The 24,329-nt window shown below is 40.2% G+C and overlaps 1 protein-coding gene across 4 annotated transcripts; it reads left to right on the forward strand.

Annotated features, from left to right (window-relative positions):
- Positions 1-901: 901 nt before the first annotated feature.
- On the forward strand, positions 902-5,860 carry LOC309699834 (uncharacterized protein). Of its 4 annotated transcripts, none has more exons than XM_082523023.1 (9): positions 902-1,165; positions 1,960-2,125; positions 2,215-2,266; positions 2,452-2,576; positions 2,654-2,752; positions 3,344-3,528; positions 3,696-3,753; positions 4,993-5,055; positions 5,178-5,860. In XM_082523023.1, exons 2-9 carry the CDS (start codon positions 1,973-1,975, stop codon positions 5,697-5,699), a joined length of 1,257 nt encoding a protein of 418 aa, XP_082379149.1. In that variant the 5' UTR covers positions 902-1,165; positions 1,960-1,972; the 3' UTR covers positions 5,700-5,860. The 4 variants fall into 4 exon arrangements, with proteins under 4 accessions (XP_082379149.1, XP_082379148.1, XP_082379147.1 ...); XM_082523022.1 differs by having other exon boundaries at positions 902-1,211; positions 5,178-5,859; XM_082523021.1 differs by lacking the exon at positions 902-1,165 and adding an exon at positions 1,571-1,678 and having other exon boundaries at positions 5,178-5,859.
- The last annotated feature ends 18,469 nt before the right edge of the window (positions 5,861-24,329 follow it).

The following is a 24,329-nucleotide window of genomic DNA, read 5'->3' on the forward strand; positions in this document are numbered from 1 at the left end:
TTTTGGTTGTGCCTATTTTGTGTCACAGCCCATCTGTCTGTCTGTACACCTGCCTGTCTGTCTGTTAAAGCAGGGCTGAACATTTCCTAGTTATGCAACGTAAGTAAGGTCAGCTTAAGAAAGAAAACTGAAGCTTTTTTTATATTCACAAAAGTGTCTGGGCAGTCTCCTTGATTCATTGTGCCTTGGATAATCAACTCAGAAGGGATGCAGTTTACAGAAGTCATCTCAAGCCACTTTGCAATGAAAAAGTAAAGAACCTAAAATATTGTAAATAGAAAGTTGATAAGCATGTATGTGATAGTGGAGAGGAGTAATTCCCTTTTACCTCTTTATTGAACGTGGACCTGGCAGTAGGCCCATTTACCAGTGCACTTTAAGTGAGAGCTAGAGGCAAAAAGATAGCCGTTATGGGAAATTCAGTGTATAATAGTAGCACAAAGGAAAATCACATTACTGTTACTCCTCAATGATTTTGGGCTGGAGAAAAAAATCCCAATGCTTCCTGAAAGATGAGAATTATTCTTACATTTTAAAGCCAAAACCAAAAATCTTGTCAGTCCGGCTCAGTCTCAGTGAAAATCTTAATATTTTCATCTTTCATCTGTTTTTATTTTTAGCATAAAAAAAATTCTAAAATTTAAATATAAAATAACACAAATGAGAAAATTCAAGCATTATTAAGGACCAGGACTATAAAATTAGCCTTTTTGTGAATATACCTATGTAGTGTTCACTGCTGTCTATGTGTATTTTAAAACCTTTTTTAAAGATTGTCTAATCAAATGGTGCCTTTCTTCAGTTCTTCATGTGTATAAACAATGTAAAAGAAATAATAAAATGAAGTGTAAGAACTGTTATGTTAATGGCTTTTCTGGGCAGACATGAAATCAAAGCGTTCCTTCCCCACACTTCAAATCTGAAGGAATCTGTCACCACCCACTGGTGAACAAGGAGAAATCAGCCATCTCTGAACCACAGCTGAAAACGATGCAGGGATGAGTGAAGCACAGCAGGGTAGAAGAACAGAACCACTCTGCAGAGCCGGACCTGTCACAGCGCAACGTTTCCATCGTCACTTTTATCAGTAGACTTTTGGAGTGGATGAAATCAGTGGTCTGGAGACGGCCTGTCAGATAAAGAAAAAGACAAAACACCTTCACAGGTGTTCACACTTCTACAAAGCAGCACCATTGAGGCCAGCATATAGAGTTGGGTCGTAGTCGTATGTTTTTATATGTGGCAGTTATTTAAGCCAGTATCATAGCTATACCTAACTAGCTAGTCAGACACATTTATTCAAAACCTGAGAGATTATTGTACACACTTGATTTTAATTTACTATGTTTAAAGCACTGATTATGGGTCTAAACCAGGTGTGTCCAACTCCAGCCCTCAAGGGTGTCCTGCAGGTTTTAGATATCACCCTGGGCCAGCACAACTGAATTAAATGATTTGTTCATCATCAGGCCTCTGGAGAACTTTAAGACATGTTTAAGAGGCAATTTAGCCATTTAAATCAGCTGTGTTGAATCAAGGAGACATCTAAAACCTGCAGGACACCAGCCCTTGAGGCTGTGAGTTGGACACACCTGGTCTAAACAGTCAAAACAAAGTGGGAGATTCCAACTAGCGCCACAGTAAAGGAGGCCCAGACAGATGGTCGCTTGGCCAAAAGGTTTCTAGAAATACTCAGAACAATTTCACAAACACATTTGGTTAATAATTAAATACTGTCATGTTGTTAGAAATGTCTGCATGTTTAATCTCGTTAAATGTTTTGATTGAGAGTGTTTAGCTCCTAACTGATAAAGGCCACACGTGGGTGGAGCTACCTGCCCTAAAGGCTGGAAGAGAGGAAGGGAGCATGTGTCGGCAGCACCAATTGGTCGCAGCTGTCAGCTGAGCCCTTGCTGCTATCATTCAAGACATTCAGTGCTTTTTGTGGTTATGTTGAAGGGAATCCTCAGACATGTCTGACACGTATTTTGAAATTCTGCAACGGAGCTGCAGTTCAGGGAACTACATCCCGTCAGGTCGGCAGCTTCCCAGGACGCCGCCCTTAACAAACGTAACAAGACAACTGGATTTCACCAACCTTGAGGAACCAGAGCAGAACATGGAGGTACATAAACGTTTTGGGTTGTTTTTTGTTTTTTTAAATCCGACTACTTCATTGACTTGACCCATCAACGTTTGTGCTTTCATAAATAGGATGGTGTCAGAGATAAAGACGAAGGTAACCAAAAAAGTCAGACAGATACAGGTGAGCAACAGTTTTGTTTTAGAGCCTTTGAAAATGATACAAATATTAAACGTTCCCATTTGGATTTTAACAGGTGTCTAATTTATTGAACAGAAACTGAAATCATCTAGATTTTAGTTTTTGTAAAGAAAGTTTCACACTTGGGTTTTTGTCACAAAGTTTTGTCTTAATTACTATTTGCTCAGAAGAACTTCCAGAATCTCATGACCCTCACTCCATGCTGAAAGGGATGAAGGGTTACCAGCTCACTGCTGCTGACTTGGAATTTTTAAAAAAGATGAAAGAAGAGCAGCTTGTCAAAAAAATGCAGGTAGGCCTCATATATGGGCATTTCACCATGAACGGCTATAGTGCACTGATACAGTTGGATGTTCTGGCGGTCCTCAGGTTAAACTAGAAGAAGTGCAGAAGCTGTTAAAAACGGAAATGGTGGCCTTAGAGTTGGCATGTGCTTCCAAGATGAAAGCAGAGGCTGAGCTCAAGAGGGTGAGTTATTCTGAAATGCAATAGACGTGGTGACTTTCACACATGCAACATGACCTCCTATGCTGTGAGCCTCCAAATGTATCCTTTAAAAGCAACTCTTTGATGTTTCTTTACTTCTACAGTTGCTTCTGGGGCGCATCTGTCTCTTTTTATTGTCGTAATAACTCTGTGTATGTTCAAGCTTCAGTGTGTTACAGGCATCTTCACTGGCTTCTTATATTCCCCCCTAAAATAGCATTATCCCCCACCACCAAAAAAAGTCTTTACTTGAAGGGCAGCGATGGTATGGACTTGAAGTTTAAAAAGATGGATCCTTTGAATGATTCCTTCTGGCATTTACAGCCTGTTAGATAACATTCACTGGAAATTCCTCAAAATCATGGAAGCTCTTAACAAAGGTTAAGAGGCATATTTAATCCACAACATCAAACGCTAACCTACTGAACCTGCAGACTTTCGGGGTTTTTTTTGCTTTACCAAAAAAAACACTAAACCTTGCAATAGAGACATGTACAGATTGTTTGCAGTTGAAGTTTCACTGGAAATGTGTTTTTTAATGTATTCTGATGATAAATCTCCTCTGTTTGTCAGTTCCCATCTTGTATAGAGGTCACTGAGTGGGCAAAGGTGGTCCTCAGAATGGCATGCCCACAGGCTGACTTGACTGACGCGGATGCCAAATCTCTCCTATCCATGATGAAAATGAGAGACATCCAGGACGCCATGGATAAGAAGAGGGTCGAGTTGTATCAAATAGAGAAGATGGTGGCAAACAAGTAATGTCTTCCTTGGATACAGTAATGTAGGGCCAGGGTTATGGCTCTGTCTATTCATGTTTTGCAGTAATGGTTTGCGTCGCTGATGAATGCTGTCAGCATCTTGGCTTCTGAAAGAAAGGGAGGGAAAAAAAATCCCATTACTGTTCATATGTTTGACATTACAGGAGGAAGGAGGAGGCTGAAGAGAGAGGACAGATGGAAAGGCAAATTGCCAATAAACAGGTAAGAGAATATGGAGGCCGAAAACTGCAAAAATATGCACTCACTGGCTGCATCATTAAGTGCACCTTGCTGGTACTGGGTTGGACCTCTTTCAGCTTCAGAACAGACTGAATTCTTTATGGTGCAGATTCATGAAGGTCCTGGAAACATTCCTTCAAGATTTTGATCCATATTGACATGATGGTGTCACACAGTTCCTGTAGATTTGTTGGCTGCATGACTGTGATGTGAATCTCCTCATGAACACATGAAAAACAAGCTCCATTTAACAGAGATCTTGTGACTTTGGAGGCCATTTGAGTACAGAGAATTCATTGCCATGTTCAAGAAACCAGTTTGAGATGTTAATATTAATTGTAGTTTCCTCTTCTTAGCTGTTAGGAAGTGGCACCCAGTGTTGTCAAATATGGGTAAGCTGTTGCGAATTGTAGCTTCACTTTCCTGTTCTTTGCTGACAGGAGTGTGCTCTTCTGCTGCTGTAGCTCATCTGCTTCAAGGTTCAACATCTTGTGTGTTCACACATGCTTTTCCGTATACCGTGGTTGTTTCTGTAACAAGCAGATATTTGAGTTAGTGTTACCCTACTATCAGCTTGAAGTAGTCTGGCCATTCATCTTTGACCTCAGCAAGGTATTTCCACCCAGAACTGTTGCTCACTAGATATTCTCTTTTTCAGACCATTTTTTTTGTAAATACTAAAGATGATTTTTGTTGGGAAAAATCCCAGTAGATCAGTGGTTTCTGTAACAACCATACCACAATCAAAGTCACTTAAATCCCCTTTATTCTGATTCTCAGGCTGAACTTCAACAGGTGGTCTTGACAGTGTCTGCATGCCTAAATCCACTGAGTTGTTTCCATGTGACTGACTGATTAGAGATTTTGTATTTTTAAGTGTTTGAAAAATGTATCCCTATTAAAGTGGTCAGTGCGTATAGGAAGCCATCAATATATGTATAACTTGTAATGGAAAATAGTGTTTTCTATTGACTGGTTTTTTGTTTTGGTTTGCTCCCCTCCAATTTTTGAATAGTCAGCAGGGGGCTGTCACTCAGTCCTTCATGAAGTCAACTTCTTGGTGGTAGTTAAATTCAAGAGCAGTAAAGAAGATGGCAGTCTGTCAGAAAAACAGAAATAGAACTGAGCTGTTGGGGGTTAATTTGGCCGTTTTTTGACTGCCATAAAAGAGAGGCTCCAGCGTGAAAGTCTACATTTATTGACTATTTGTATCCGTTTCAGCTGAGGATACAAGGTTTGATGAGGCAGTTGTCTGATTTGAAAGCTGAACTTGCACAGCGAGAGGTGAGGACCTGATTTAGTCTCATCTTACACCACTTCATTTATCTTTTTAAACTTGAGGTTTGGTGCCTGTATCCACACATTAACAAAAGGCTTACTATTTTTCCATTTATGTGGTTTCAAAGGAGGCCTGCACGTCTCTGGAAATGCAGGTGAACATCACGGAAGCACCAGAAATCAAAGAAGATTTAGATGCCATTAAAAGCCAAATGAAGCTGCCAAGAAAGAGACAAAAGAAAGCTGTTAAATCTACTGAAATGTTGCAAGACGCAACAAACACAAGTAAATCAACAAGGAGTAGAAACAGGGACACTCTGAAAACCTCAGCCGAAGAGCCAACCCGGTCTGGAGCTCCAGGAGAGCAACAGAAAAAGAAGGTTAAAGCAAGCAGAGGGGAAAATGAGGAAGCTGAAGGGCAGGACTTAAATTCCCGAGAGTCAGTACAACCTGTGAGAGGACGAAGAAAGCCTGCTGGAACTGCTCAGACCACAGTTTCCCAACAGAAAAGTCAAAGTAAAGTGAAAACTGGAGAACCTGAGGTGCCCTCTCGTGGCAGGAGAGCTGCTGCCACCACTGCAGATAATGCTGGAGAGGAGGCACAAAACGAAGGTCTGAGACGATCCAAGAGGATCGCCAGCAAGAAGTGAGGAGGTGCACATTTTTAGCCTTATCAAATTATCATTATAACCTAATTACAAACACTTTTATTTCAAAGTTCAAAAATGTATTGTTTTATCAGTTTGTCATTTTAATCATAAATTTGCTTTTTTCCTATAAAAAATAAAGTGGAACTTTCTCAAAGGTAGACTTGTGTTTTTCCTCTAATAATTCAGCGGCCTCTCTCGCTTAATAGTACAGGCTTCAGCACTGGAAGCAGTTGTTGTTAACCAAGCTGCTGACCAACCCATATGGACCTTCGCAATGAAACCCACGCCATCCATTATCCAGGTTTGGGACTAGCATTAAGGGCTACATTTGCTCGTGTGTGTGTGTGTGTGTGTGTGTCTCTGCATTTAGTTATTATTAAATTCCGGATCTCTTCCAGAGCATGTCTTTGTCCTGTCTTCCTTCCTCCCGTCGCAGCAGACGGCCCCTCCCTAAACCCTGGTTCTGCTGGAGGTTTCTTCCTGTTAAAAGGGAGTATTTCCTTCCCACTGTCACCAAAGAAGTTGCTTATAGGGGTTCATATCATTGTTGGGTTTTTTTTTTTTTTTTTTTTTTAAATTGTAGTGTTTTTACCATAAGAAGTGCCTTGAGACAGTTGTTGTTGATTTGGTGCTATATAAATAAAACTACATTGACTTTAATTGAACTGTGGATGCCCCATGGCTGGATTACAAGCTGGACTATTTCTGAGTGTTAATCAGTGCAGGGTGAAATGAAGTTGTTCCCCCTAAATGTGTATGTAAAATTACAAAAAAAAAAGGAAAAACATGAAATGAATTGTTCTTACGAGAAAACCGCTGGCCTGAGAGTTAATGTTGAGAGATTTGTCAAATGTAACAGTCTCAGGGAGGTTAAAGGCTGGTCGGCTGCAGAGCAGGAGCATTAAAGCTGACTTGTGGTTTCCATGTTCCCTCAAACACCTTTAGGAGAGTGAATGCTTGCCAGCACTGGGGCCTGAAGCCCGAACCCTCATGACAAACCAAATTATAAGTGATGTTTAATTTGTTGTTTTAATAACTGAATTGAATATGCCCGTGCAATTTTTACGGACCGTTTAACCTCGAAGGGAGAACTGAGCTGTAAACCTAGATGGACTGATCGGCACATGTTAATGTAGCAAATATTTTGAATGAGAGGTTTCTGTAGCCCTTTTTGTAGGTGTGGGTTGATGTTTTATCACACCTCATCTCTCTTCCACTGTCACAGTTGGAAATCGGTCACAAGCACTGGGGATTCACTGTAATTTCCTCTCTAATAACTCTTAGGAGGCTAAACTTCAATTTGGATGCAGGCTGCCATCGTTAATCTTGCATTAGGATGGAAGAAAAACACCCTGCGCTAACATGGGAAAATGTGCTGACAGTAGGAATGTTTCATGGCACCTTCTTGAGTTACAAATAAAGTTTGATCTGACAGTTGGCTTTCACTCCTTTGCCACGATCCGCTTCATGAACTGCTGTGGTCTTAACAGCCGAAGTAACGTCTATCTGACCAACTAGACTTGTTATTTTTCCACCTTGGGTCTTGATCCTTGTCTTTCCCAGCTGTCTGGGAGGCTTGCTTTCAGTCTGACTGTAATCCTCAGAATGTGATGAGGGATTTTCCCCCCCCCCTTTTTTTTTTTTTCTTTTTCTTTTCGTTCTAACGGCTATCCATACACACTCAAACTTACACAAGCACAACTGGTGAAATTTTCATCCAGAGGTCAATAGCAGCGACCCAGCCAAGACCAAAGTAATACAAGTATAGGGTGGGAAGAAAGGCTCCATATCCTGTTATTAAATTTAATACTCTAATATCAATAAATTCATCCTCCTCCAGTATGTTGTGAGCAAGAGTTTTCTCTAAAATGGGTTTAGTTTTTACTGTGGACATTTTAACTTTTTTTTTTTTTTTTTTAAACGTTCCTGCTCATGTTCCTCTGTGTTGCTTGCATGTGTTTGCCAAACCTGGAACCTTGAACTGCTTTTAAGAATTAAGGCATGGGAATGTTACCTCAAATACGTCAATTTTAGAAATCAGATCTTGTTTACGGACGGAGACCAAGCAGACAGTCAGGATCCTGGCCTCGGGCGCTGTGGGTCATGCATTGCATACAAATTGCTCATGTGTTTTGCCTTGTGGCTGGATAAACTTCCCTCTGTATTTAGGCACTTATGAAATGACCTCTATTTACAAAATATGCAGCACTGGTGCTACAACCTCACTGTATGGTTTTTGTTTTTTTGTTTTTCAGTTTAATGCTTTGAAGTGCATCATAATGACCAAAAGGTGTTACAAAACTAGCACAATTATTTTCCATTTATTTCAGTCATCTTTTTGCATTAGGAGCAGACTGTCAATAATAGTTTTAAATGGATGAATTTGCTATTAGCCTCCAGTAGAGGGCAGTGCTATCTACAAGCCAGTGCCTTGCAGGAATAGAACTCTCTTATTATTTTTTGACTCTCATACCTGCACTTCTGTAAATATCTATGTTAAATTTCTCCTTGTTTTTTAATAATTATGTTTTGGGACTATTAGATGGGCAAAGAAAGCATTGGTAAGAAGTACTTTGTTTAAAATTCTTAAGATAGACTTTTATTTAAATGTGTGTTGGGTGAATTTTGCAAATGTGTGAATGTACTGTAATTAATAAAGGAGACCCTTCCTGACTCTCTCAGCACAAATATCAGTGACTCTCTTCTACTTCTACAACCCGATATTACAGCAAAGTAATGCAACTTAACCAGGTGTGTCCATTTCACTCCTAAGGAGAGGTAAAGCGTGGCTCATCCACATAATAAGCCAGCAGGTCTATTACGTGCTTTGCTGTGATACTGGGTTGGCTTCCATCATCAACAGTGAGCAACACTGGTTAACAGTAGCTCACGATTTAAGGCCACTGGTCAATTATTACAGCAAACCACCTCCTTAACACTCCAATACAAACTTCCCATAAGGACAACAAAACCAAAAACCTGTGTCAAAACACAATTAGATACCACAATGACAACTTTTGAAAACTAGGTTTAGCCGTCTAGCTTTTATTTCGGGTAGCAACATTACAGACATAGTAAAAAGAAAGGACACTGTCTTTAAATTCTGAGGTTTTACATGTCAGGATCTGATAAACTGATATCCCAGTGTTGGGGATATTCCTACATCATCATAACAATTTTAGTCCAGGATCAACATCAGCCAGTCATGTTATCTGTGTATTTAGTTAGCATTAGCCAAAGCGGTTAGTGTATTAACCATGGTTAATACACAACCAACATGAGTGACCTAAATCTGGATAACAGCTAACCTAACTTGATAATATATCTGTTATACTGTGTAAATTTAAAAAAAAAAAAAAGAAGAAGAAGAAAACATTTGATATGGAAGTTACAAGTGAGTTTTATATAAACAAAGGCAAATTTTTTTTCTACCACATTTCAAAGCTATGGCATCACCAGAATGTGATTGGTCAATTGCAATATTAATCCTAGACCAATGTTTTTATGATGCAGGAACAACAACAACACAGTGATATCAGATACACCTATCAGGACAGTTTAAAAGATGAATATAACCTCAAATGTACTAAAAAGTGTGACATATTGCACCGGAGTAAGTAGCAGCCAGATGCTGCTAATCAAATGCACTTAATTAGCTGATCATCAGCAAATGTGAGTGAGTGCTTTTAAGTTTTGGCAGTTTCCTGGACTGCAGCATGCAGGTGCATGTTAACACAATGCCAACTAGAAAAGACAACAGCAATTATCTTAGAGAAGTAATTGTTGCTGCCCATCAATCTGGGAAGGGTTACAAGGTTATTTCCAAACAATTCAAAATTCATTGAGACAGATTATTTATAAATGTGGATATTCAAGACTAGCAAATCCCAGCAAGTGTCTTGCCCAAGGCCACAACGACCAAGATAGATGGAGCAGGGGCTGAACCGGCAACCTTCCGGTTACAAGATGAGCTTTCCAACCCCCTGAACCACGGTCGCCACTATGATCACAAGCACAGCAGCAAATCTACAAAATAGCAAAAAAGAAAACAATCAAGGTGTTGTATTGGTCCAGTCCAAGTCCAGACCTCAGCATTCCTACACAATAATGTGAGAGAATGATTAAGTCATACAGATATTAACTGCTTCAAGTTACTGATGATCGAGGTGATTTTATAAGGTCATGTACTTAGTTTTTCACACCCTGCTTTGCAATTTCTACAGAATAAATACTAATACTGCATTATGTATTATATACTGTATTATGCCACGTGTTGTTGTTCAACCGATAATTTTAAGATCTGATAAGGATTAGATATTTTTTATTATATCCTAATATGTAAAACATTACTTTTGAAAGAAGTTGTACATTTTTTTTACCAGGACTAGCTAAAAGCTAAATGGAGTCCAATTAATGTTTGTTGTTTACAGTGAGTAAGAACTCAGAAGTGAATACTAATCCTGGGTATATTTTTAAAAGCATGACACTATCTACATGTTATTTGCTTTCGCCACATACTGGCCCTTTTTTGCCATTACTGTTTCTGAGTTTATGCACATGTATAGATGAGGGTAATGATCCTTTATTAGAAGATGCTGTCAAAAATGGATGATGTGTGATCAAGGCAATAGAGAGCTAACTAGTGTCGAGTGTCTAGACTATCTTTGGTGTGACAAAATTATTTAGATTCCTCTTTGCAATCCCGAATGCTTCTCTGTTTAGTTTGGACACCAAGGCAGGATGGACCCCTCTCCCCTGCCAAAAAAAAAAAACCACTGTAAAAATATATTGGTGAGAACGATGCCTGAGACCAGAGGAGGTGAGGCCTGTGACACATGTACGAGTGGTCTTGCCAAGTCTGGCAAGGCAGGAAGACATATTTGTATCCAAATCTCTGGGGAAGCAAAGTGTGAATCCTGCGGCTTCAGTCTTGCGCCAGTTGCACTGAAATCCCAAACTGTGAGAGAGAGCACTTCACAAGAGGATGTGCCCATTTAACGTGGGTTTGGAAATGTCTAAGATTACCACAAAGCTTTTGTTTAATCATTAGTGCAAAGAATCTCAACCACATCATCTTTGTGTATAAAAGAACTTTGGTAAAAGTAGAAACCTATAACTACATGTAAATCTGAGCAATCTGTGGGAGCTGATATGCAGAAGAGCTGAAGTTATTTTGCTCGTTGCGTGGAAAGGAAAAGACAGGAAGGAAGGGTGTCGCCTTGTAGGTGTTCAGAATCCAAAATGAAAAATAACAATTCATTAGACTAAATATTTGGACAATGCTTGCAAATGCACAGGCAGCTCTGTGGACACTGAGGAGAACTTTCTAAAGGCCCTAAATGCTTTTGTCCATCAATCATCTACCCATAACATATCTCCACCCGCAGCAGGAACACTGTACTGATCTCCAGAACGAGGCTGAGAAGACAAGAACTGTATTAGTTTGTCACATGGCATTAAAGGAAGTATTTTTAACAGAAGTAGGATATTAGTTTTCATAATATATAAGAGAAAACTAAAGAGTCCGAAACAACTGGAAGTCACACCATGCAGCACCAAATACTTATGTGTCTCCTGGCCATTAGCCAATCCTTATGATCCGTCCCCTGGATTGAACAATCACGGAGAGGCACCTGCACACTCAGATTGACATATTACACAAAATTACGACAACAGTCGTAACAAGTCCAAAGCGGAAAAGGAGACCATTCACCTTCAAAATAAAAGTTGCTCCTTTTTAAATCTGTTAGCTGTAGTGCTGAGGCCCAACTTTGACTTTCAATCAACCTGCATTCCTGGTTTACCTATCACTTTCTCAAGTATTCCTACCACTCAAGCAAGTCCATAACATGCAACTGTTTCAATTAGATTGATTGTCATTTTAACTGACTTTTTATTTTATTTGAATTTTATTGAATTTTATTTTTATTTTATTTGTATTCTTTCACTTATTGTTGCATGTGTGTTGTTGCTGCCTGTGTTTGAGTAATTTCTGTAACTGTGAGACATCTGCTGCTGCCTATCTTGGCCAGGTCTCCCTTGAAAAAGAGGTTTTTAATCTCAATGGGATCTTCCTGGTTAAATAAAGGTTAATAAATAAATAAATAAAGTAGTTAATGTTTGAAGATAAGTCATCGTCTTCCGTGCAAACTACAGACAACCGCAGAAATCTGCTAAAGCAATCGTAAGGATGTTTTTAGTGAAGCATACTCTTTGTGACCAATTTCCACTAGCTTCGGCCTCAACCTCCAGAAATGAGTTGCAGACCCATCAGGAAAGAAGCATTACTAACTGCTAGCCCACTGGTAGAAACACTTCAAAAGTGTGATGTTTTTAAAGTAAAAGGTGTTTGCAGTCATGGAACCAGTTGCAGCAGATGGCTGCTCCACTCTGAGCCTGTTTCTGCCAGAGATTTCTTCCTGTACAAAGGGAGCTTTTCTTAAGATAAGATAAGATAAGATAAGATAAGATAAGATAAGATAAGATAAAACTTTATTAATCCCTCGGGTGGGTTCCTCTGAGAAATTCGGTTTCCAAAAGCACAGCACGGACAGAAGTTACAGTTACAGAATATTATATATATATACACACACACACACACACACAAGGGCAGGGATAGCTCAGTAGGTAGAGCGGTTGCCCCATGATCGGAAGGTCAGGGGTTCGAATCCCCTGAACGGCTACCCTGAGGTACCCTTGAGCAAGGTACCATCCCTACACGCTGCTCCCCGGGCGCTACACTGGTGGCTGCCCACTGCTTCACTGAGTGAATGGGTCAAATGCAGAGAAGAATTTCCCCACGGGGATCAATAAAAGTGTACATTATTATTACATATATAAATAAAATATACGAAGGGGATAAATAGAATAAATAGGAATAAAAATACAAGTGAATTGCACATTTCAAGTATGGAGTCTATTGCACCGTTGACTATTAACAAAAGTATTGCACAGTGAGGTGAAGAGGCACTACAGCTTAGTTGTTCCCCCCTCCTTTGTCCACCTGTTTCCCCTCCCTCTCCCCTCCAGAGAGGAGTTAAACAGTTTGATGGCGTGTGGGACAAAGGAGTTTTTAAGTCTGTTAGTTCTTGTCTTGGGGAGAAGCAACCTGTCACTGAACAGACTCTTCTGGTTGTTAATGGCCGTGTGCAGAGGATGCCCAGCATTGTTCATAATGTCCAGCAGTTTTTTTAGTGTCCTTTTCTCTGCCACTGTCACCAGAGTGTTCAGCTTCATGCCGACCATTGACCGTGCCTTTTCCCCCATCCAGGTGTGAGTGGGCTCTATGCAGGAGGTACAGGATGCCATCCTCCACTCCGACATCCGCCTTGTATGCAAACTGTAGTGGGTCCTGGGCATGTTGTACCTGTGGTCGGAGGAGGTTGAGGAAGAGCCACTCTAGAGTCTTCATAAGATGTGACGTCAGTGTCGGAAGTCATTCAGCTCATTGGGCCGGTTCCTTTTGGGGACCGGGATGATGCAGGATGTCTTCCATAGGGCGGGCACTCTCCCCAGTCGCAGACTGAGATTGAAGACTCGTTGTAGCGGCTCCCCAAGTTCAGCAGCACATGCCTTTAGCACCCTAGGACACACCTTGTCTGGGCCTGCTGCCTTTCTGGGGCGAAGCTTCCTCAGTTGTCTCCTGACCTGATCCACTGTGACACTGGGAGATGTTTGGGAAGGGGGGGAGGGGGGGGGAGATGTCTTGCTGCTGAGAGAGGGATTGGAGGAGGGGGGTGTCATAGTGTCAGGAAGGGGGGAAGCGAGGGAGGTAGAAGAGTGGGGAGAGGACTCTGTAGTAAAGGTGAGGGTGAGGGTGGGGGGGTTGTGGGCTGGTCAAACCTGTTGAAGAAGTTGTTGAGTTCGTTTGCCTTCTTTCCCACAGTTGTCAAGTGCTTGCTCATAGGGAATCATTTGACTGTTGGTTTTTCTCTGTATTAGTTTAGGGTCTTTACCAAAGTGCCTTGAGGCAACTGTTGTTATGAATTGGCATTGTAGTTATGGACTGATCTCTAGGTCTCTAATATAACTAGGGATGGGTACCGGTGTCCGTTCTGACACGGTAGTAACCAGACCGAAAAGCAGCGCACATTTCGGTGCTTTATTTCGGTGCTTTTTTTTCCTGAGCTGTGATACACTTCTAGCCAATCATTTTACGTTTCCGAGGATAGTAGGCAGGCCAGGTACGTACGTTCTTTTAGAGCAGAGCTACAGATTAAAAATGTCCAAGGCGAAGCGGTCAAAAGTCTGGCTGTACTTCATAGCAAAATATGCAAACTCAGCAGCCTGCAACAAGTGCTTTAAGCTGATACTGTGATACTGTCAAAGGAGGTAACTCCTCAAATCCGATGAAACACCTGGCGACGCATAGCGTTTTTTTTTAAAAGCTGAGAAATGCGCCGTATTTGATAGCTTGCTGCGAGACCTCACACCGAGCGCATCTACTGCGGGTGGGTTGCCTGTTATGCAACATCCCCCAAAAACACGAAGAGGAGAGTCCTGGCCCCTAGCCCTGCCAGTGTAGCAGAAATGATGACGGATGATGATGCAGCAGCAGCCGTTCTTCTCTGCGTGAGTAGCTTAATGTTGTTCGTGTGTAATTTACATTGAGTAGGCTAACCACATTATTACATTAATGCATGTAAGGTGAACTAGCAAACATCATCATAGCTACATGCAGCTGTCTTCTTGTTTGATGGCAGATACTCCCTTCACCCTGGCCAAAAAGGCTAAAAAGACCAAAGAAAAAGTGGAAAACACTTAAACATGAGAGGTTTAGGACAAAGTTTGTGTTTTTTCCATTGTTTAAGCACTGCTTCCAGCCAAGAGTGATACCATATATGCCCCATAGCTGCAGAAAAGGCTAACATTGTTATCTTTTTACAAAAAACAGCTGAACATGAGAGGTTTTTGGACCAATTTTGTGTTCTCCATTCTTTAAGCACCGGTTCGAGCACCGGTTCGAGCACCGTTTGAGCACCGGCACCGTTTCAAAAGTACCGATTTGGCACCGGTATCGGATAAAACCTAAACGATACCCATCCCTAAATATAACTGTGTCCTTATTCATTTGACCCTTAAAAAACTTATAAAGACAAGTATGGTGTTAAATGCTAAGAATGACAACTTTGAAACAGAACTTGTCTTCTTACTCTTAAATACATTTTAAGGTAAGGCAATATCACAGCTCCGTCAAAGGTTCTTTATAACATAGTGCAAACCCTTGAGAATGTAGAGCAAAATGCAGAATCATGCAGATGTAATGGTGCAGTGTTTGTAGATACTATGCAATGTATAGACTAGGGTGCTATCTAAATAAGATTTATGATGGCAACCAGTATTTGTGCTCCTGGAATCTGATCTAATCCCTGCTGGTTGTGATGCTACATGCAGCAGTTTCTCACTAACTGAACATATCTGGCAAATGACACATCAGCTAAAGCATATCTGTAAACATAACTTTTTGGTCGTCTCATGAGCGATATTAACATGTCCACAGTTGGCCAGCAAGCTCTTTTTGAAAAGTTCATGTCAGAAATGCTATAAATGCCAGTAGCCAGACTGCTTCCACACACACACCTGCACCCAGTTAGTCTCTCTGCCTGCTGAATTTTGCTGAACTTTAATCAGCTCACCATGCATGGAGCAGCTTTAGAATCCATTTTAACCTGATATGCAGATACAGGTTTTTGAACATTTCAGCAAGTATATGTTTTGCAATACCCTTTTGTGTTTATAACTGTGGTTCCTACAGTGGGGGTCAGGAAGGGGTCCCAAAATAAGTGTTGGATAGCTTTCCATGTTCCGACTAACAAGTTGTGCTTTATCTTGAGATAATATATATGTGTGCGTATATACTAAGGAAGCAGTGGCTCAAGGTGCTAAGGCAGGTAGACGAACTTGCTGCTCTTTGGATTAAATATCTGTAGACTTCAGCGAGCCTCTATCATGGCTTCAATAACTTCTCAGTCAGTACTTTGTGTGTGCATGCTCTCTGCACGTGAGCCAATAAAAACTTGTTCTCCTGGCACATGAAAAGAGAGTCCGCCAAAGCTGGACAAACAGGGTCCAGACAGAGCCGAGCTGCTGAGGAGGCACAGACCCTCTGCTAGCACCAACAGTAGCCTTCTTTGCCATTCATTTTCCTTTTCTGGCCTGGCCATGTTCTTATTATTATTCTGTCTCTGTTTAAACTCTCTCACACTTTCTCCAGTCGCATCTCTAAGGTCAGTCGAAATTATTATTAAAACACTGATGTGCTGAGGTGTGGGCCCTAGTGAAGTTAATAAAGTGTTCAAGTGATGGTCGACGTCAGCTGAAGCTTTGTCTGGAAGTCATTTCACTGGATAAGTAGAACTTGAATGTCACCGTATCCTTTGTTGATACATGTCTTTATGTATGTAAAGGACATTAGTTGTCCATTGTGATAGTTAAATGACAGCATCAGTACTACACAGCAGATGAACACAGCCCCTCAACTAGTGACGTCTTGTTGAAATATAGCACCCTGTTAGTGACAAAATGTAAAAACTGGAAAATCAGTTACAACACAAATAATAGTGTTTAGTCATAGTTGCTTTAGGGTTAGTAGCAAAATCTTGTTCCAACTGCTTGCACAATAGGCAAGCAACAGTTAATATAGAACGTTTGCTTTCGTGCGTGTCATTTATCTGTTAACATTATTGCTTGAAAGGTTTTGAATAGATTCTGATTAAACGTAGACTCGGGTCATGTTTGCAAGTCATTAAAATTAGGCTTCCATGCACCAAGGTCTTCATGGCTAACTCAATGATTTATTGGCTGAAATTTGACCATAAGCCTTGTAACTTTAAAAAATAGAAACTAATTGAATTATATGCATTTACACATTCCATTAAAAAGATGAAATACGCGATTAAATACCCTAATTGTGAATTCTGAAGCAATTACATCTTCCACAGGGAAGGTTTTTTTCAGTAGGCAGAAGCTAAATGAGACCACAGACATTGTTGCAAGCATCCAACATCACAGTGACAGGATTTCAATGGTGGTAACACTTTGAAGATCATTTAAGTCACATCACTTGAGGATGATATTTTCTTGATGAGCAGATCATCATATTTTATTCACCACAGAGCCTATTGTCTGTGTCTGTCAGTTCCAGGTGGGCCTAAAAGAAAAAATAATCACTGCACACAACACAGAGGAGTTATGGTATGTCTCAGTTCTAGTTTCTAGGGTGATTGTGGCTCAAGAGTTGGGCGTTTGCCTTGTAATCGGAAGGTTGCCGGTTGGAGCCCCGGCTTGGACAGTCTCGGTCGTTGTGTCCTTGGGCAAGACACTTCACCCGTTGCCTACTGGTGGTGGTCAGAGGGCCCGGTGGCGCCAGTGTCCGGCAGCCTCACCTCTGTCAGTGCGCCCCAGGGCAGCTGTGGCTACAATGTAGCTTGCCATCACCAGTGTGTGAATGACTGGATATGTAAAGTGCTTTGGGGTCCTTAGGGACTAGTAAAGCGCTATATAAATACAGGCCATTTACCATTTTAGTTTGGATTGTTTTTGTTTTGTTCTTTTTTTAGGTTTGGGCACTGAAAGAGCTTAAGTTAGTTTAGGAAAAGTTCATAGGTTGCACTAAAACTAGGCTATCACAATTCCAGATGTAGTTGCTACCAATAGCAATACAAGTTCAGTTCACCTCAAGGTGATTTAAGGTACCTTTCTCTGTATTATTGTAAAGTAAATACCCTACAATAATATAGTGAACCCCAACAATCAGAGCAACCCTATGAGTAACAACTTGCTCAAACACTTCTCAATACCCAGTACAGTAGTGCAGCTTTCATGCTCTTCTGCTTGTCCTTATTAGGGTCTCAGAGGGACTGGAGCCTATAAGCCGAGAACCAGGGCAGGATTGTCTTCAAACTTGACAACAATATACTATGCCTTGGGGGACACACGAGTACTTAGGCTGGCTAACCATTTGACCTTGGCTTTCATTGTTTTCAATGATTTCATTCAATTCAGCCAATTCTGTTCCAACTGTATGGGTAAAGATAATAAAATAAACCATTTTAGCATGAGAGAGGAGGGGGTAGAGGTGTAGTGAATGGCCTGGGGCAGATTCAAAAGTCAATGGCCTATTAAATCCAGGGAACTACACCGGTGCCCCTAGTTTTGGAATTTTAGTATTGAGAGAAATTGTATGTACTAGTTCTGGTTACAAATGACTACTTAAAGCACACTCTTTCACAACAGTACCCTATTTGTTGAGGTAGGAGTGTCGAATCCTTTTCACTTTAAGCTGGTGTGTCGTGGCACAAAAACCAAAAAGCACCTTGTGAGTAAAACAGCAAAAATTGATGCTCCGGGGTTAACAGTGTGCATGTACCGCCAGCTGTGCAGATTTACTTCAGCCTTTAATTATGTCTCAGGGTGAAGTATCTGTGAATTGACTCTACTGTAAGGAGTAGAAACTCACAGCATGTAGAGGAGAAAAAAAACCCTGCACATGCTCTGTCTGCACCACCTAAAAGTGAAAGACTGACAAGTTAATGCAAGACTGTGAGTAAATTCAGGCACATCTCCATGCTCGGTAATAACAGGCTAGACCCAACAATGCCGAGGCGTCAGTGTCTCAGCCTGTGTGGCAGAAGAAGGCCAGGGTCAGTTTATTCTGCTCCTCAGAGGAATTCTGGGAATTGTTTGCACTGTCTGCTTCAGCTGCTGGCCTTTTATACAGCCTTTACTTCTGGCTGGCTCAGATTTGCTGTTTTTGGATGTGCACACAAACACACATCCATAAAATCATTTTTCTTGCCTGTCAAGAAATGTGCGCATCAGTGTTTTATGTTGTACCTTGTAAAGAGTACAGTGGGTTTTGGTGTTATGGCTGGAGCCTGTTTGTGTTAATAGTTTCTGAGAAACACTGGATAGGAGTAAAGCTGGTGTGTGTTTGTTCCTGTATTGTGTCTGAGAGTGTGCTTTTAAACCAGTAATAGACAGAATCTGGGATCAATATTCAGTTTCTGATGTTGGCAAATGCAGCATCCTGGTCTGGTTGGCGAAGTGTCGAAGCAAGCCTGTTTTAAAGATATTAATCCAAATATTAAGCCAAGCACAGAAATAAAACAGGGCTTTGTGGCTTCATCGAACGCACAAGCAGGAAGGAATTCAACTTTTTGCAGTGGTCACATGGTTTTTCTGTTCAACATCACACTCCCTCGTTTGACAAACATTCCTAAAAACACATTACAAGACCGAGTCCTTTGACCATTTCACAACATGGGGCTGAAATACCTGTGGTTTGGCACTTTTCATAGTTCAAAGTGTGTAATGTAAGCTGCAAATTACCCAGGGAGGGGGGTGGCTGTAAATTCTCACTGACCTACTGCTACCTGACCTGCATGAATAGGTGCAAGAAAAGGAATCTGTCAGTTACAGTCATATAAAAATTCATCCTTTAATTCCTCTGGACGGCTTTGACGGCCTTGTTTCACGGAACTGAGACACGATTTTGACTCACTGTCTAGTTTTTTAGGCAATAGCTCAATTTCCAGTCAAATGAATGTCAGACAGCTTCCATTCCTGACTTTGGAATAACATGAACTTATTCACATTAGAAAATGAGTGCACGTCCACATTTTCTCAGCGTTAGAAATACTGCAGGATACAACAATGAATGCTTGTTTTACCCCTAAAATGTAAAGAAAATATCTGCAGTGGCTCGTGTTGGTTGTGCACAGCCTTGCTTGTGATATCAAGAATTGGCATTTGGATTATTTATTCATAGTTTATAAATGAAGTCACATTTCTACTTTGGAACATCCACCTGGAGAGTAAATTTGGCCTCCTCTTCCTCTGCCTGTCAGTTATTTTTATAAGGTTTAGCCTAAATTCAAAACAGAGATACTAATATTACAGTCACGCTACGGAAAAAAGTGATTGGAGACCACAGTATGACCAAAATTATTATAACTGTGTAGGATGAACATGCCATCCTGTTGCCTTTGAAATCCACCAGTTCCCATAACTAATCACGGTCAGTTGCTTCAAAGTGACTTTGGTGCACCAAGACAACAATAAAATGGCAATCAGTGTGCTATAGGTTTGTGACTGAATGGGGTCAAGCTGGCAATGACATGCAATCTATTTCTGAGAATATATCAATTAACTATATAAACTGTAAATCTGTAGCTATCTACAAATTCAGACGGAAACTTCTAGATTTGTTCCTGTTCTAACAGTAACAAAATGGAGGGCCGCATCAATAACCTGAACTCAATTCTACTCATTTTTCAATTTTGTGAATTTCAGGGACTGTGCGCAAAATAGATTATACACATAAAGAATGGAAAGAGGCTTTGTACCAGATTTAGCTAGTCCTTAATGCTGATTTTATCTCTTAATAAACTTTAACTGGGAAGAGTCAGTGTTACAATTAGGCACTAACTGTGACCCTTGGGCAAATCAATTGCCTACCCCTGGTTTACACAGCTCAGTGATTGGTCTGTTATTCTGATATTGGTAACAATTTTTGGTTTGACTAAAGTTGTATAACATTTAAACCCTAAAATTAACAAGTGGCACACCATGATAATAGTTAGCTACCGTTAGCTAATTAGCACTAACCACTGATGTGATCATTTGAAATTTTAAGGGAAGAAAAATGGTTTTGTGTTTACATTATTATTAGTTTGTGATAACAATATCTATGAGACATCAGACACACTGTAAAAAAAAAAGCTGCATTTTTAATACAATTTGCACACAGAATAGATCTTTTTTTCTTGGCTTAAATGCCATTTTATGTCCAGAGTATCATGCTAGGTGGTTAAATAATTTTGCAGATACTAAGGTAACTGACCAATTATACACACACATCATGGACGGTATAAAAAAATGGACATTGCTTCCTTGAAGCCATCTTCCCATAGACTTCTAGAGAACGGAAAATCTTCATGGAACCACAGCTATCGCCACCTGGTGGCCTTAAGATAGAATTCAGATTTAATAATAATAATAATGGATACTTTATTGATCCCCATGGGGAAATTACTTGTTTTTCTCTGCATTTGACCCATTCACTCAGTGAAGCAGTGGGCAGCCCACTAAGCAGGCGCCCGGGGAGCAGTGTGTAGGGACGGTACCTTGCTCAGGGGTACCTCAGGGTAGCCGTTAAGTGGATTCGAACCGCCGACCTTCCGATCATGGGGCGACCATGGGGCGACCATTTAAGACACTTATCCACTGGATCTAACATAACAAAGCAAAATATTTAAAAAAGAGAAAGACCAGGGGGTGCACAAAGGAGTGCATTTCAGCTCTCTTTTTTCAGAATATGACTACAGTGACTAAAGTTGTTCTGCTTAATTTTGGAAATATACCCTTGTCCAGAATATACTACATGTGCTATAGAAGTACAAATATACTTAAATGTGCATGCTGTTAATATTATTTTTAGCTATATTAATGTCATTTGAATGTGTGAATACAGAGATTTAACACTTGTACAGTGTTCAAAGCCAATATTTATTTGGTCCCCTCTTGTTACAACCAGATTCCTGAATCCATGCTGCAATACTACTCCTACCAAATGAACTGCTGTTTGCTTAATTTTATCACTCATTTGTGTTCTTTTTCATAGCCTGGATCAATTTATAGCTCGACTGCAGAAGAACTACAGGTTCACAAATGAAAGAGTAACATCTTTGTGTTGGAACTTACTGTATTTTGTTACAGTGAACTGAGTTTCTACAGAGAACTCATTGTCATGTTCAAGAAACCAGAGATAATCTGAGCTTTGTGACATGGTGTGTTATCCAGCTGGAACAATCCATCAGATGATGGTACACTATCATGATAAAGGGATGGACATGGTCAGAAACAATACTCAAGTAGGCTGTGGTGTTTAAATGGTGCTCAGCTGGTATTAAGGGGACTATAGGCCAATAAACTATCCCCACACTATCACAACGCTAGTCTGAACTGGTGAAATAAGACAGTATGGATCCATGCTTTCATGTTTTTGACACCAAATTATGACCTTATCAGTGATGCTATTCTGGATATATTGGTTGTAACAAATGATTATTTGAATTATGGTTGCCTTCAGATCAGCTCAAAGCAGTCTGGTCTTTGTCCTCTGACCTTTGGCATCAACATCACAGAGAACTGCAATTCACAGGATATTTTCTCGTTTTTTGGACCATTCTCTGTAAACCCAAGAGATGATTGTGGGGTAAAATCCCAGTATATCAGCAGTTTCTGAAATAATCAGACCAGCATGTCTGGCACCAATAACCATGCCACAGCCCTAATATTTATGGCAGTTCAACAGTTCTGTGACACTTTGAGCTTAAAGGGCAAACTCAAAAGTTTGGCACAAAAAGAATGGGATCTGCCTTTGACCAGACACAAAGTTAGATTAACAGACAATGACTCAGCAGCAAGAAAGCAAAAAGATCCATTTTTTTTCTTTTTCTTCTGGATCACCTAAAACTCTTTAATGTACTTCCCACCATTAAACTCCAGGGGTTTCCAGTCTTCTTGGCCCTTGTTCCAAGGCCAACAGAGGAATGAAGTGAAAACCAAAGCTTATGGCAAATAAATAAAACATTTGATAGGAAGCCTCTCCTAAAGTCCTGTTTTTTTTTTTTCATACATGTGTAGTAATCTTGATATGCAGCAATTATATTGAAAGTTGATAAAGTGAGCGAGATGATAAAGTGGATAAAAGTGGAGAACACTGTATGTGGGTCTATAAGCCATGGAAACTCTAGCAGTTTAATATCAGAGTACATATTTAATATAGTGCCTCATTTATTTCCAAATATAAAAAACAGAGTTAAACACACAGCTAGGTCCATATTTGGATATTGATACAGTTCTTGTAATTCAGCCTTTTTACAGCACCACAGCAGACTTTAAATCAAACTGTCAACATGTAACTGAAGTGCAGACTTTCAACTTTAATTCAAAGAGTTTGGCAAAAGTGTTCATATCATCTGTTCAAGATTCTTTTATATTTCTGAATTGTTGCACACATTTTCAGATACTAATAACTGGACAAACTAGTTACTGTTTGTTACAACCCGGCTCAAAAGCCGCAACATTAAAAAAAAAGGAGACGGATACCAGAGTGTTAGTCAGACGAGGTTTTATCTTAAAATGGCATAGCAGGCTGGGTGAAATGGCTGATGCCACCAAGGTAAAGACAAGTGAGCTCCTGGGAAGCTTGCCTCAGGTATACTTTTATCCACACCTGACTAGGTGTGGCCAATTAGCACCAGCTGAAAACATTGAGATGATTAGGGGCTTCAGAGGGACGTAACACTGTTAAATGTAACTATTGTTTGGCATTTAGTAATGGAGAACCTGTTCTATTGGGTGGCCACTGAAGAATAACCTCTGTTATTTGCTTTGAGAAGCTCTTTTCCAGTATCCTTTGTGTCATCATTCATTTGCGCCATGAAGCAACGTCTGATTAGTTTGTCATCATCTGGGTGAACCTGCTACTTCTAACAGTGGTCACATCATCAATAAACACGAGTGGCTCAGTTCCCCTGGCAGCTATACATGACCATGCATAACACTGTCTCCAGCATGTTTGACAGATCATGTGGTATCCTTTGGATCCTGGTCTGTTTCTTTTCTTCTCCATATTTTCCCCATCATTCTGGTTTCATAAGTCCAAAGATTTTTTTCCAGAACCATGCCGGCTGTTTTAGATGTTTTCAGGAAAACTTGAATCTCTCCTTCTTGTTTTTGAATATAAATCAGTGCTTTTTACCTTGTTGTAAACTCTGTTTACGTTCATGAAGACATCTCATGATTGCATACTTGCATCTGTCATGATTGCATGACAGTGATATACCCACCACCTTGGGAGTGTTCTTGACTAGGTTAAGATGTTGTGGCATTGTTTTTCTTAAAAATGGAAATAATTCTGTCATCGTGCGTTTTTATTATCTTCTTCCATGTTTCAGGCCTTTTGGTGATGGTGGGCTATCCAGTGCAATCAACACACCTACAGTTTTTGCATAACGGCTTTTCAGACAACTGTCCAATAACTTTTAAGGCTCTGAGACTATGTATGAAAATTACTGTAATTCTTAATACTTTAGTTAAACTCCTTGAATTAAAACTGAAACTCTGCACTTCAGTCCACTCTTGACTTTTTTTATTTTAAAGTGATAGTGTGAACAGTTGTTTGAATACTTCTATGAACCTAACTGTAAGCACTCATTACATTAGATATACCCATTACATATATAGACTATTTAAGTCATCATTGTTGTAATATCATCATGTGCAGTAAACACACTAGCACACATGGATGAAATTATTTTAGAGCGCCGTAAGGATGCACAAAGCTAATACTGACATGTTTTCTGATATTTTAAATGTAGTCCAATCACAGTTATCTTCAGGTGTTTGTAAGTGCAATACAGACCTCAGACCTCAGCCAGGCCTCATGTAGGAGTTGACTAACAGACTGCAGAAATTCAGAAAAAGTAAACAGTTATAGATTATAGTCACCATTTTTCATAAATGTAATTACTCCAATACTGTTAAAGGTAACATTATACTCCTGAGCAGAAAAGCTGTTCACAGTAGCTCTATTGATAGATTTTTTTTCAGCTTGTGAAAACA

This window comes from Aulonocara stuartgranti, assembly GCF_965226115.1.
Source record: "Aulonocara stuartgranti genome assembly, chromosome: 23".
Classification (NCBI taxonomy): domain Eukaryota; kingdom Metazoa; phylum Chordata; class Actinopteri; order Cichliformes; family Cichlidae; genus Aulonocara; species Aulonocara stuartgranti.